This window comes from Octopus bimaculoides, chromosome 2, assembly GCF_046866305.1.
Source record: "Octopus bimaculoides isolate indiv1 chromosome 2, ASM4686630v1, whole genome shotgun sequence".
In the NCBI taxonomy this organism is placed as follows: Eukaryota; Metazoa; Mollusca; class Cephalopoda; order Octopoda; family Octopodidae; genus Octopus; species Octopus bimaculoides.
This window is the reverse complement of record NC_142929.1, coordinates 116512354-116525757: the sequence shown is the minus strand read 5'-3', so window position 1 is coordinate 116525757 and position 13404 is coordinate 116512354. Positions and strand designations below refer to the sequence as shown.

At 36.1% G+C, this 13404-nt stretch overlaps 1 protein-coding gene across 18 annotated transcripts in view; it reads left to right on the top strand.

The window, feature by feature from the left end:
- The window catches only part of LOC106881128 (uncharacterized), a 60363-nt gene that overhangs the window by 3912 nt on the left and 43047 nt on the right, over positions 1-13404 (top strand). For 3 of the 18 annotated variants that reach the window (XM_014931394.3, XM_014931392.3, XM_014931390.3), the window contains exon 1: positions 9017-9237. The exons of 9 other annotated variants lie outside the window; for them this stretch is intronic. In XM_014931394.3, coding sequence (XP_014786880.1) covers positions 9132-9237 — 106 coding nt within the window. In that variant the 5' untranslated portion in view covers positions 9017-9131. Of the gene's footprint in view, positions 1-8977; positions 9238-11282; positions 11573-11788; positions 11900-13404 lie in introns of those variants that run through there. 6 more of the 18 variants (XM_089347532.1, XM_052978630.2, XM_014931395.3 and 3 more) reach the window with 6 other exon arrangements.

The following is a 13404-nucleotide window of genomic DNA, read 5'->3' as shown; positions in this document are numbered from 1 at the left end:
AAATTGCTGAGTGATACCCAATATGGCTTTTGACCAGGTAGGAGCTGCCTGACCCAGCTCTTACAACATTATGATTGAGTGTTGAGGCAGTTACTCAACAACTCAAATGTGGATGTAATATACTGTGATTTTGCAAAAGCTTTTGACAAAGTGGATCATGGTGTGATATGCCACAAACTGCGTGATCTTGGCATAGCTGGAAAACTTGGAGAGTGGTTACATGACTTTCTGAAAGATAGAAGTCAGGCAGTAGTGGCTAACGGAGCCACCTCTATGAAAACACAAATAGTGAGCGGTGTTCCACAGGGCACTGTCTTGGGACCATTGCTTTTTATTGTCGCCCTCTCAGATATGTCCTCAAGTGCCTGGATAGCCACCCTTTCAAGCTACACAGACGATACGAAAGTCTCGCAGAAAATACAGAACTCCAGTGATGTTGCACATCTGCAGCAGGAGTTGGACTCAATTTACAGATGGACTGAGGATAATATGCAGTTTAATGCTGAAAAATTCCAAGCCCTGCGCTACCAGCGTCCAAAACTAAATATGAAACTTACAGAGTACACTGGTTCACAGGGAATTTCAATCCCAAAGCCTAAATCAGTGAGAGACCGGGGTATCAACATGAGTGATGATACCTCTTTCCAAGTGCACATTACCAAGATGGCAACAAAGTGCAGACGACTGGCTGGATGGATCCTGAGAACATTCAGAACCAGAGATATGGAAACCATGATGGTCCTCTAGAAGACATTCGTCCTCAGCTGGTCACCCACCAGTGTGAAATTAACAGCAGACCTTGAAGCAATCCAGAGAAGATTCACAAAGAAGATTGTCTCTTTGCAACTGCTCAGCTACTGGGCTGGGAAAGGCTGAAACAGCTAAGACTCTACTCCCTGGAGAGAAGGCGGGAGAGGTATGCAGTAATATACATCTGGAAGATCCTAGAAGGAATTGTGCCAAATTTTGGCATTGAAAGCCACACCAATGCCAGAATGGGATGACACTGCATAGTGCCAAAGATCCCAGCAATGCCATCGCACTTCAGGACCAGTTACTGCAACAGTTTGGGTTTCAGGGGCCCACAGCTTTTTAATATAAAAATACATATTTTTTCAAACAATAATATAAAGTTATTTATCAAAGGTAAAACGATACTTATCACTACGCTGCTGCAGTTTAAACTAAAATTTAAACGTTAAACTCAGAACTAAAATGTTTATTAGAAAGAAGTTGCATGGAGATATTACGTTAAGAAAAAGACTAGAATAAAGAGATATAAAAACACGAATGAAAGAATTATTTATAAAATCATGAATGAAATTTACATCGTAATAAACTTACATCGTAATAATTTACATCGTAATAAAACAATTAGATATATTGTAAAAACATTTTAATGAACGTTAAATTCTAAGTAATTCTAAATTCTAAATAATAAGACTAAGAAACATAACTTAAATAATCTATATGAAATAAGGTAAAATACTATTATTAATTTAATTAATTAAAATATTTATATTATTAATCTTATAAAAATCGTAGTGTCATTATAATATTAAATCCTTAAGCTCACTAAAATATTAACGTACCAATAAATACACAATAAATATAAATTATAACTACTACATTTAGTAAAGAAGGAATAGTATAAACACACTCACACACGCACACACACATATACATATATATATATATACATATATATATATATATATATATATATATATATATATATATATATATATATACATACATATATAAATACATACATACTAATACATATAGACTAAAACACACACTCACACATACATACATATATATAAACATACATATACACACATACACCCATATATATATACACACACTTAAACACTCACACACAAATATATATATATATGAATATATATAAAATAACACAATTAGCTAAAATTATTATATAAATAAAATAATTTATGTCTACATTTTATTTTTCATTCATCAAAAGAATTAATTAAAGTACTATAATTATGAAATAATATCTCTTTAAATTCATTATTACATAAATTACAAAAATTATTACCTATACGATAGGATTTCGCCTTACAAACTATCTCCCATTTTAAAATGTAGTTAATATTTTTAGATTTAAGTTCCCAAATATATTTACTAAGGCCAGTAGAATTAATCAAATTTCTATTCTTAAATGAGTGCATATGTTGAGCCACTCGTAATTTGATTTTATTAGAAGTCGATCCTATATAAATCTTATTTAAATTATAACCATTATGTTTATTCCCATTCATTAAAGTCACTATGCATTTATATACGGCATCTTTCAAATTGCATTTATTATTAAATTTACATTTAGTCTTATCTCTACATGTACAATTAATTATATCCTGGTTCACATTATTATTATTATTAGAATAAGTATTAAATTCAAATTTATAATACTTATTTAACTTAAATCTATTAAAAGAAGAGATAATGTTTGCAACATTATTAGTAGTAGAATAACTTACATCAAAATTATTAGTAGAAAATATATTATAATATTTTTTATTATCTCTAAGAAATATATCAATAACTTTTAAAATTTCTTTAATAATGTTAGTTTTAACTAGAACGCCATCTGAAATGATTAGCTAGAGTTTGTTCTTATTATAGATATTATTGTATTCATTATTTTTATTATTAAATTTTTTATTATCATTAAAAAAATTAAAATTAAATCTATTATTGTTTTCATTACAATTATGTTTATACTTATGTAATTTATAATCATTATACCTATTATTCTTATTATAATTACCTAAGAAGACATTATCATGAGTATAAAGGTTATGTTTATCAAAAAGATCATTACTATTATAATCATTACTAATAAAATTATAATTATACTACGGATTATTAAAAAATTTAATATCATTAGTATATCCCACCTCGTGAAGGGCTTTATTGTAATAAGGTGCATGTTTTTCGAAGATCTCTATATTAGATGAAAGTAAAGATATTCTCTTACCTATAGTAAATGTTAATGATTTTTAATGCAGGGTGGGTGATTACTTTTCGCATGAATGTATTTAATATTTTCATTAATCTTATGGTAAGGTTGGGCATTACCTGTAGATAAGTTAAAATTAGCATCATCATCATCATACATATATATATATATATATATATATATATATATATATATATATCTACATATATATATCTACATGAGCGAGATCGTTGCCAGTGCCCCTGGACTGGCTCTTGTGTGGGTGGCACATAAAATACACCATTTTGAGCGTGGCCGTTGCCAGTACCCGCCTGACTGGCCTTCGTAGGATTTTCGAGCGAGATCGTTGCCAGTGCCCCTGGACTAGCTCTTGTGTGGGCGGCACATAAAATACACCATTTTGAGCGTGGCTGTTGCCAGTACCGCCTGACTGGCCTTCGTGCAGATGACATGTAAAAGCACCCACTACATTCTCTGAGTGGTTGGTGTTAGGAAGGGTATCCAGCTGTAGAAACTCTGCCAAATCAGATTGGAGCCTGGTGTTGCCATCCGGTTTCACCAGTCCTCAGTCAAATTGTCCAACCCATGCAAGCATGGAAAGCGGACGTTAAACGATGATGATGATGATGATATATCTACATATCTACATACATATATATATCATCATCATCATCGTCGTTTAACGTCCGCTTTCCATGCTAGCATGGGTTGGACGATTTGACTGAGGACTGGTGCAACCAGATGGCTACACCAGGCTCCAATCTGATTTGGCAGGGTTTCTACAGTTGGATGCCTTTCCTAACTCCAACCACTCCGAGAGTGTAGTGGGTACTTTTATGTGCCACCGGCACGAAGGCCAGTCAGGAGGTACTGGCAACGGCCACGCTCGAAATGGTGTATTTTATGTGCCACCCACACAAGAGCCAGTCCATGGGCACTGGCAACGCTCTCGCTCGAAAGTCCTTACACATGCCGCAGGCACAAGTGTCAGAAAGGTTTTGATTTCACTTGCCTCAACAGGTCTTCGCAAGTGGAGTTTAGTGTTCAATTTAACTCGATTTCGATTTCACTTGCCTCAAAAGGTCTTCGCAAGTGGAGTTTAGTGTCCAATGAAGGAAGGTACGCATAAGTGGTTTGTTAGTGGTGTGTGTTAGTGTTCCATTCTAGTTTCCTATTCAGGCTAGGTTTCTCTTCTATTACGTGTGTAGCTTCAGTAATTTGTCTAAGTGCTGCATCACTGCTATGTGTAGATAAGATTTTAATTTCTATGTTGTTGATTGAGCCTCTATGTTCTTGCTCAGCGTGCTGGTACAGAACTGATGAGTTCTTCCCTTCCTTAAGTTCCCTCCAATGTTCGTTTGCCTGCTCCCCTATGCTCCTTGCTGTTTCGCCTACATATGTCATTGTCTTATTTCTGCATCGTCCCTCTGTACATCTTATACTATAGACCACATTTCTGGTTTTGCAGTTCGTTTGTGGGCTAAATCTACATACGATACAGTTCCTATCAGTGCAGGGGGTTCTACTGAAAGGGTATGTTCTACTGATAAGGGATTTAATAGGGTTGCCTGGCTTTTCAACAACCTTAATTCTTAGCTTAAGTTTGTCTAGGGCCCTTCTAAAGCGGTACGCCAGTTCGCCTCTAGGGGTGGTGTTGATGAACATGATGCTCTGGTACTTGTGGCTATCGTACCATGAGCTTGCCTTCCCTATTTTCTTCTTAGTCCTTTCTATGGTGTTCCATGATTTGCTCCTATAGAGTGGGCAAATCCCATTCCTATCGTTGCGTTTGATTGTTTCAAACTTCTTCATAGCTCCTTTGTATACCCTGATCCTTTCTTTATGGCTGTAACCTGAGAACTGCATGCGGTGGACGAAATGTTGTATATGTCTCTTTAATTCTGTAGGGTCACACATGCAGGAGACATTTTGCATTACTCTGACGAGGTCTGCCATCAATATGTTGAATTTGGCATTGTCCGCAATAGCCGAGTTCCGGTGGATCAGGTATTTGGAGGCCATAGGTTTTGTATAGTGTGAATGGAGGATTCTGGTTTTATTGTTCTTAGTTTCTAGCCAGAGTTCAGTATCTAATACAGGTAATCTATGGTTAGGGTGTTTAGTAGGGTAGTCTATCGTAACTTTAATACTCTGGTGGATGGAGTTAGCTATTTGCTGGATGCTCTCCATAGTCTTAGTTTCTATTTCTATTTCAAGGGTACTCTCTTGTGGGGGTGTCTTTACCACTAAGTTGATATCATCGACATATCGAGAGTACACATTCACGAGTATGGAGTTCTGTGTCAGGCGTTCCTTAAGCCTTCTGTCCCACCATACCATGAAGAGATTGGCCACATCACCGGCGATACTAACACCGATGGCTGCCCCCTCGTCCTGGGCGTATAATTTGTTGTTAAATTTAAAGGTGTGGCCTTTTAGGGTGACCTTTATACTAGCTCCTAGTGCATGTGCGATCATTTTCTTTACCTGGTGGATATTAGTGGGGGTCCGTATGGCTCTGGTCCATCTACTCCATCTCTCTATAGGGGTCTTCCTAGCCATAGAGGTAATTGTGGGTGGTCTACCTCTTAGATGTCTACTAGGGCAGAAATCTCTAAGGTCGTATCTATCTAGATATACATCGTCATATGTCAATCTAAGTAGGAGGCCCAGTTCTTCTGTGTTGACTTTTTGGAACTCCACTTCGCTCTCGTTGATCATCTCCATGCACTTTTCCACTGCAAAATCCACGTCGATAGATGGGTATAGTGATACCACATCCATGCTACCCACTATACACCCTGTCAGGTTGCAAGTGTTGTTGCAGTCGTTGATCCTGTTGAGGAGATCTTCCATGCTGTCACAGACATCAGGTGACATCTGGATTATGGGGCGTATGATCATTGAGAGGAAGTAGAAAATCCTGTAGTTACTAGCGACATTCGCTCCACAGACTGGTCTTGTTGGTGGTCCCACTACAGGATTAGTTGTTACCTTGTGGTATATATATATATAATAATTTTCCAGAGGATGTAGCAACCGTTACCAATATAGCATAAGAACTTACCTGAGGGGATCATTAACTAGATTCCTTAAGGGTCGTTCTCACAGTTTATATTTATATTATAAGGTTTTTAACTTTTAAATTTTCATATTCAAAAGAGACAGAGACTTCAAATTTGATATATCGATTTATTCGCCACTCTATGTTAACATTTCTGTGCCAAACTTATCCAGGAATTTATCTGCAAAAAATATGTGACAATTATTCAGTAGCCATGATAAAATTCCAAGATTCGGATGCTGGGGTGGAAATCCATGCCGCCATCACTTCTATGTTAACATAGAGTGGCGAATAAATCGATATATCGAATTTGAAGTCTCTGTCTCTTTTGAATATGAAAATTTAAAAGTTAAAAACCTTATAATATATATATATATATATATCTACACACACACATATATATATATATATATATATATATATATATATATATATCTGTAAATAATATGTGACAATTATTCAGTAGCCATGATAAAACTCAGTGTTTTGGTTCCCGGTGACGGAAACCCATAGCGCCGTCTCTTACGTTATCTGGTCATCCAGATAATGGAAGTGATGGCGGCATGGATTTCCACCCCAGCATCCGAATCTGGGAATTTTATCATGGCTACTGAATAATTGTCACATATTTTTTGCAGATAAATTCCTGTATTTATATAATATCGAGGTCTCTTTCTTTTGTTGTCTTACCTTTTCAATAAATATATATATATATATATATACTTTTTACTCTTTTACTTGTTTCAGTCATTTGACTGCGGCCATGCTGGAGCACTGCCTTTAGTCGAGCAAATCGACCCCAGGACTTATTCTTTGTAAGCCTAGTACTTATTCTATCGGTGTCTTTTGCCGAACCGCTAAGTTACGGGGACGTAAACACACCACCATCGGTTGTCAAGCGATGTTGGGGGGACAAACACAGACACACAAACATATACACACATACATATATATATACATATATACGACAGGCTTCTTTCAGTTTCTGTCTACCAAATCCACTCACAATGCTTTGGTCGGCACGAGGCTATAGTAGAAGACACTTGCCGAAGGTGCCGCGCAGTGGGACTGAACCCGGAACTATGTGGTTGGTAAGCAAGCTACTTACCACGTAGCCACTCCTGCGCCTATATAAATTAAAAATGTAAAATTAAAACAGAACCCAAAGGATTCCGCGGTACACATGTTTCAAGCTTTATACACAAACAGTCGTTGCATCATTATATGGGTATATAATTGATAGACAGGATAAAGCATTATATCACAAAGAAGAAGTCACCAAGAAAAAAGCAAAAGAGGGAGAAACATGAGAGAGAAAAAGGGGGAGTCCACTTGGTATTATCCATTGTAATATTCATTGTAATATGTTTATCCTTTAAGTTGATACATTTACATAAAAGTTCATCGGTATCCCAGAATCTGTCCATATTGTGCCACAATTCAGGGTAGAGTGAATGATAAATAAACATAACTAGCTATATATATATATAAAATATATCTCTCTCTCTCTCTCTCTATATATATATATATATATAAATATTTTATATCTATTTATATATATTATATATATGTAATATATTTATCTATCTATCTATCTCTACACACACATACATTCACACACACATAACAGGTTTATTGCAGTTTCTGTCTGAACTCCACTTACAAGGTCTTCAGTCAGAGTTAAACTACTTTGAAAGATTTTTGCCCAAGCTATCAGGAAGTAAGACTGAACTGAAACCATATAGTTGGAAGCAAACTTCTTAACTATACTACCCATGGCTGCAGCTGTATATGTGATTGACTTTGTTTGTTTGTATGTATGTATGTATGTATTTGTGTGTGTGTGTGTGTGTACCTGAATGCATCATCTTTGTCATTATTGTGCGTTCATTTTCTATAATGATGTGAGTTGAACAATTTCACAAAATTGTATGGGTTGGAGGACCATGTTCTGCTTGAGTGTCAGTTTTGGTTTGATTTCTATAGCTGGATGCCCTGTCTAAAATCAGTCACTTTACAGTGTAACTGGGTCATCTTTACATGGCGCCAGCTGTATAGTAGTTGTCTCCTTCAGTTAAAACTGAAGTGTTCTCTGCCCCCCCCCCCCCAGTTTCTGCTCTATTAACCAACCACTTTACAGAGTGCACTGGATGCTTTTTACGTTCCACTAGCACTAATGAAATTGGCTTGTAAGCCACTGGACGAACAGTCTCTTCGACATAAAGAGAGAATAGGAGAGAGAGAGTGAGGGCTTTAGGTGAAATGTTTGGGAAAGTTATAGCTTGCTAGAAAGTGATGGCTTTAAGGCGAGGTATTGGAAGTTATAGTATGGCGAAAACATTTATTAAGAATGAGGCAGAGTTATGGAGGACGAAGAGGAAGTGTGTGTGTGTACACATATAGATATGTAATGTTTGCATTCGTATGTATAATATGTAATGAGGGTATTGAATCTCACTATTGTCCAACTTGTGATGTATGTTTATAATAATAATTCTTTCTACTAAATGCACAAGACCTGAAATTTTGGGGGAGGGGAATAGTCGATTACATCAACTCTCACTGTTTCACTAGTACTTAATTTATCGACCCCTAAAGGATGAAAGTCTAGCGATCGAACTAAGGAACTTGCTTTCAGTAGTGTTTCAAATTGCTGATATTATTTGTCGGTTACAAGTCCAGACAACAGTTGAACTAAAATAGATATCGTGAAGTATCTTGTCCGATACTAACAATTCCGCCAATTCACTGCCCTGCGCTGGTACCTTTTTATCGATTATCACGGGGTGAAAGTCAAAATTGACCTTGGCGGCTTTTGAACTTTGAGCACAGAGAATGGACACTGATACTGCAAGGCATTCTATCCAACACTCAAACGATTCTACCAATGCGCACACACACACACATACACACAATTTTTATTCAGCTCCTTTCGCTGACTGTTCATTAAACGCACACATGCTCTAAAGGTGTGTTTTTGTGATTTTCTTTGCTATTATGGTGGGTAAATGATTAAATATTTAAAAAGAAGCCAAGTAGGCGTGGGTAGAAGACAAAAATTAGTATGCTGGGTTGTTAAACATGCTTCTCTTTCTATTTGTGTGGATTGTGGTTGCTTTAGTGGTGTGGATGTATAGCAGACTAGACGACATGTCAACATCATCAACCCACCTCTCTATTGGCTCAGGTGAGATTCACTACACAAAAGGATTTCTCTCTCTTTTTACGTTATTTATTATTTTATCCATTTTAATGTTTATCCACATCTTCATATTCCACTTTCCAGGATTGTCTTTATATCTCCTTTCCGAAACACGAAATACTAACCCTGTCTTTGTATCTCGTGGCCCTTTATCTTATGTCATTACCTCTCTGCAGCTGGCTAACCGTCGTATCTCTGCTTTCCATATAATGCAATGTATTTAGCCAGTGTTAGATTATTTCCACCTTTACTTCCTCCCGCCCTGTTACATCTTATTGTCATCTCCCGCCACTCCTCTCTCCCTCACATTTTTACACTATTTGTATATACACGTCAATCATGTCGAAAATAAGATATTATCACATCATATTAACATAACGTTTAACACACACACAACACTGTGCGAATAGATATGTACATGTGTGTTGTTATCAAATGACCCAGGTCTCGTGTAATAAGATAAATTTTCTCGTTCTCTTGTGATATGATTGTATGAATATGTTTTTTCACATCACAACCCTCCAGTTAATCCCTACAGAATATTCTTTTTCTTTATATACTAGTTTAGATCTTTTTGTGCCCTCCATTGTCGCTCATTAGGGCTCTAGAAGAGTGATAAAGCTGTCTGTCTTTATTTTCAAGAGACACCTGTCTCTGGTCATGACGTCAGTCTACAAGCTTTGGAGGATTTTTTTTTCTTAGCGAGTTGTCTTTATCTTTTCTTTCTTTCATTTAGTGTTTCTCTGAATATTTCCTCTACCATCATCTTCTGTCTTTACCCCATATCTCCCTATTTATCATCTGTATCCCGCTTTTCCTCTCTTCCTTCGAGTTTTCTTCTCTCTCGCTTCTATTTCTTTGTCATCCTCCTCTTTTTCTCTTAATTTTCTTCGACTTGTTTCTGTGTTGTTTTCTCATCTCTTCATCCTTGGTTCCCTTCCCCTTATTTCTTCTCTTACCCTCCTCTAACCTACTGTTCCATTCATTAAATATAAAGCGATCCATGGTTTTCTTTGATTGAGCAAGTGCAGTTTTTAAAAATAGCTACTTGCATCACACCTCGGTAACAAGATTTATTCCCCTGGTCGAGATAAACCGACTGTAATCTATCAAAACTATGTATGTATGTATATATATATATATATATATATATATATATATATATATATATAAATCCTTCAAGGCGGTGCCCTAGCGTGACCGCAGTCCAATGACTGAAACAAGTAAAAGATAAAAGAAAAGCATATGCACGCGCCCGCACACACACACACACACACACACCGATCAATCACTGTTGGAAACCACGGCTGAGCTGAAAAGAGACAGTGAATATTTTACTGCAATGACTTCTATATTAGGTTGTTTTATTGTGCGATCAGGTCAAACTGAACACTGCGTCGTTGCTTACTTCTGCTTGCTTCATACACACACTAGCACAACTATCTTGTGTACTGACTTTGTGTGGGATGGTGGTGGTGCTAGAAGGCTGTGTGGTGGTTGGTGAGTTAACATAGATGCCTCAAACGTCACTTGCTGACTTAATGAAAACGGAATAGGAAAACGTGAGATACGTTGTGGAGTGGGAAACAAACATAGATTAATAAATAAACAAGCAAACAATTTCATGCACTCTTCATTTTCTTGTTCTCAACCATGCCCGTCCATTTACTATCATCACTCTTGTAGATTGATTATGTTTGTGTGGGTTCTGTCGACGATTGATGGTCGTTGCTATTTCCAGTTACTGCTGATGTGTTGCCGGAAACCTCGTGTCACCAATCACTACTGCGTTCTATAATTGATCCTTCCGAAGAAAAAAGGTGCACTATTCAAACAAACAAATTCAAATATTTAAGAAATCCCTGTGATTGTTGGTAGCCGTCACCACTTCGACGTTCTTTTAACACATTTTGTACTTGTGCTTTCATTCGCTACGAGTTATTTTTAGTCTCTCTCTCTCCCCCTCTCTCCTTATCACCTCTTCACCATTTTTTTACACTCTCTTTCTCACAGCATTTCATCAGTAGTCCATCATAGCAGGCTTGAGATGAAAGTGTACAGAGGTGTGGCACGAGGTTGCTTTCTTTGATGCTGTCCTCCTCTCACAGTATCATATATTTATCATCGTAAAACAATGTTATCACACTCTTCTATATTATCTGCTTTTTGTCAAGATACATAAAATATGGCTGTGCTTAAAATATTAATTTTCATGCAGTACTTTACTTGACAGTACTTGGTATTTCCCTATTTAATTATGGAAGCTTCTTAATATCTCCGAATCTAACGGGAATGTAACTCCATAATAAATAACTACCGAGTAAGTATTGCCGAATGCTTTGCCATAAGAACAGAGACGAACCCATAGCCATTGTACATTGAGTATGAAAAGCTTGAACAGCTATCAGAAAATAAGATTTACAAATTTGATTTTTTTTTCAGTTAAAATCTGCATAGAAGTTTGGAAGTTTTTTTTTAACAGCACGTCTTGTTAGATATTATTACTTTGCTTTCGCTTTTTTCTTTTTTCTTTTAGTGCATTACAGTGTCTCAAAGGACGACACGTTAGCATATATAATTTTGATTCAGTGATTTCTTCTACTGATCTGCGATGCTGCAAACTTTTGGATCTCTGCTGTCGAGGGATGTATGTTTCTTTAACATATTTACGTTATTTTCCCCGAATCAAGACGTTTCCGTTATTATATTAGCTTCATAACAGCGTATATGCTACCAGCATATGATGATGAGGTGGTTATTAATCATCTCTTACAACACATGGAATATCTGTTTTCGCTAGTGATAAGTATGGCTTTCACAAAAGTAGACGCTCCAAGTAACTATTTCTCATCCTTAAACTTCGTCAAAGTTGCTGGATTTGTTATTGATATTGACCATGTTTTAATATGAGAATAAAAGGAAGACCTGTACACAAACATAGGTATCTGGACAGCTTACTTACAGATCACTTGATAAAACTATCTCTTGGTGTTTAGATATTTCTCCAATCCTCCTCTGTCAATAAACTTCACTGGCACTTTCAACTATATGTACTCATAAGTAGGTAATACACTCTTGCTTTCTTTGCTCACCCTCAACACCCAAGCCGAAATCCTTCTGAAACAATTTAATCAACACCAGAACAGGCATTGTCTGAAGTAAACAAACTCATGCTATTCCTCCTACACATGGATAATACATAAGACAGTCATACAATAAATCGTTGTTAACTTCTGATCATGCACACCATCGTTCACATTTCTGACATTTAGGTTTACTTTTCAAGGCCAGGAAATACACCTTTACGAAATATATTCTAGACTAGAGCACTGATTATGAATCTAACTTGAACTGTTTCCCTCTCATACATTCCTCATCCTTATACAACCACTTGTGTACCATTCAGTTACGACTTTCATTCGAAATAATATGGAAGCTATATTATCATGATCTAGTTTAAGCTGAGCATTTTATAAGCCTCAACACTTGATGCACAGTAATGTTGTATATTAGAATAGATTATGATCATGCTAGTTCCTCATATCTACTATAAACTTTATTTTCTTAAAGCCACAACACACTTTCGTTTATCTTTCACAAAGCATTTCTTAACCTCCTCTTCTTTATTAGTATAGCATTTTCTCAATGATTTCTTAATTCAGTCTCTATTAGTCAGTCACTCTTCATTGAGATAATCAATTCCATGGGTTCCAGTAAATTTACTGGCTTAATAACTACTATATTTATGTATAAAGCTGAGTCCTTCATTTGTTGGGGGATCTAAAGTTAATTTTGTATTGTATGTTGATACATTTTTGAAAATTTTGAAGTGAGTTTGTTCACTCATGAATTTGTAGATATAAGGATTTTCCAAAATAGTTTCAACTTTCATATTTTCCTGTTTTTTTTCTATCTTTTTAATACATTTCACTTGACAATTGTTTCTAAAATCAGAGTGAATGTGATGTTTGGTTCATAGCTTTAGGTTATTGTTGGGTAAGTCTAGCTATGTCTTGCAACCTAGGTATGTATTTTTGTTTTACTTGGTTTCATCTCTCACATCTATGTGAGCTACAAAAGTTCTAATGAATTTTAGTGTATTTGACTCTTCCATATTGAGCAAAAGGTCGGTGTTTCATTTTTGTTTTAGTA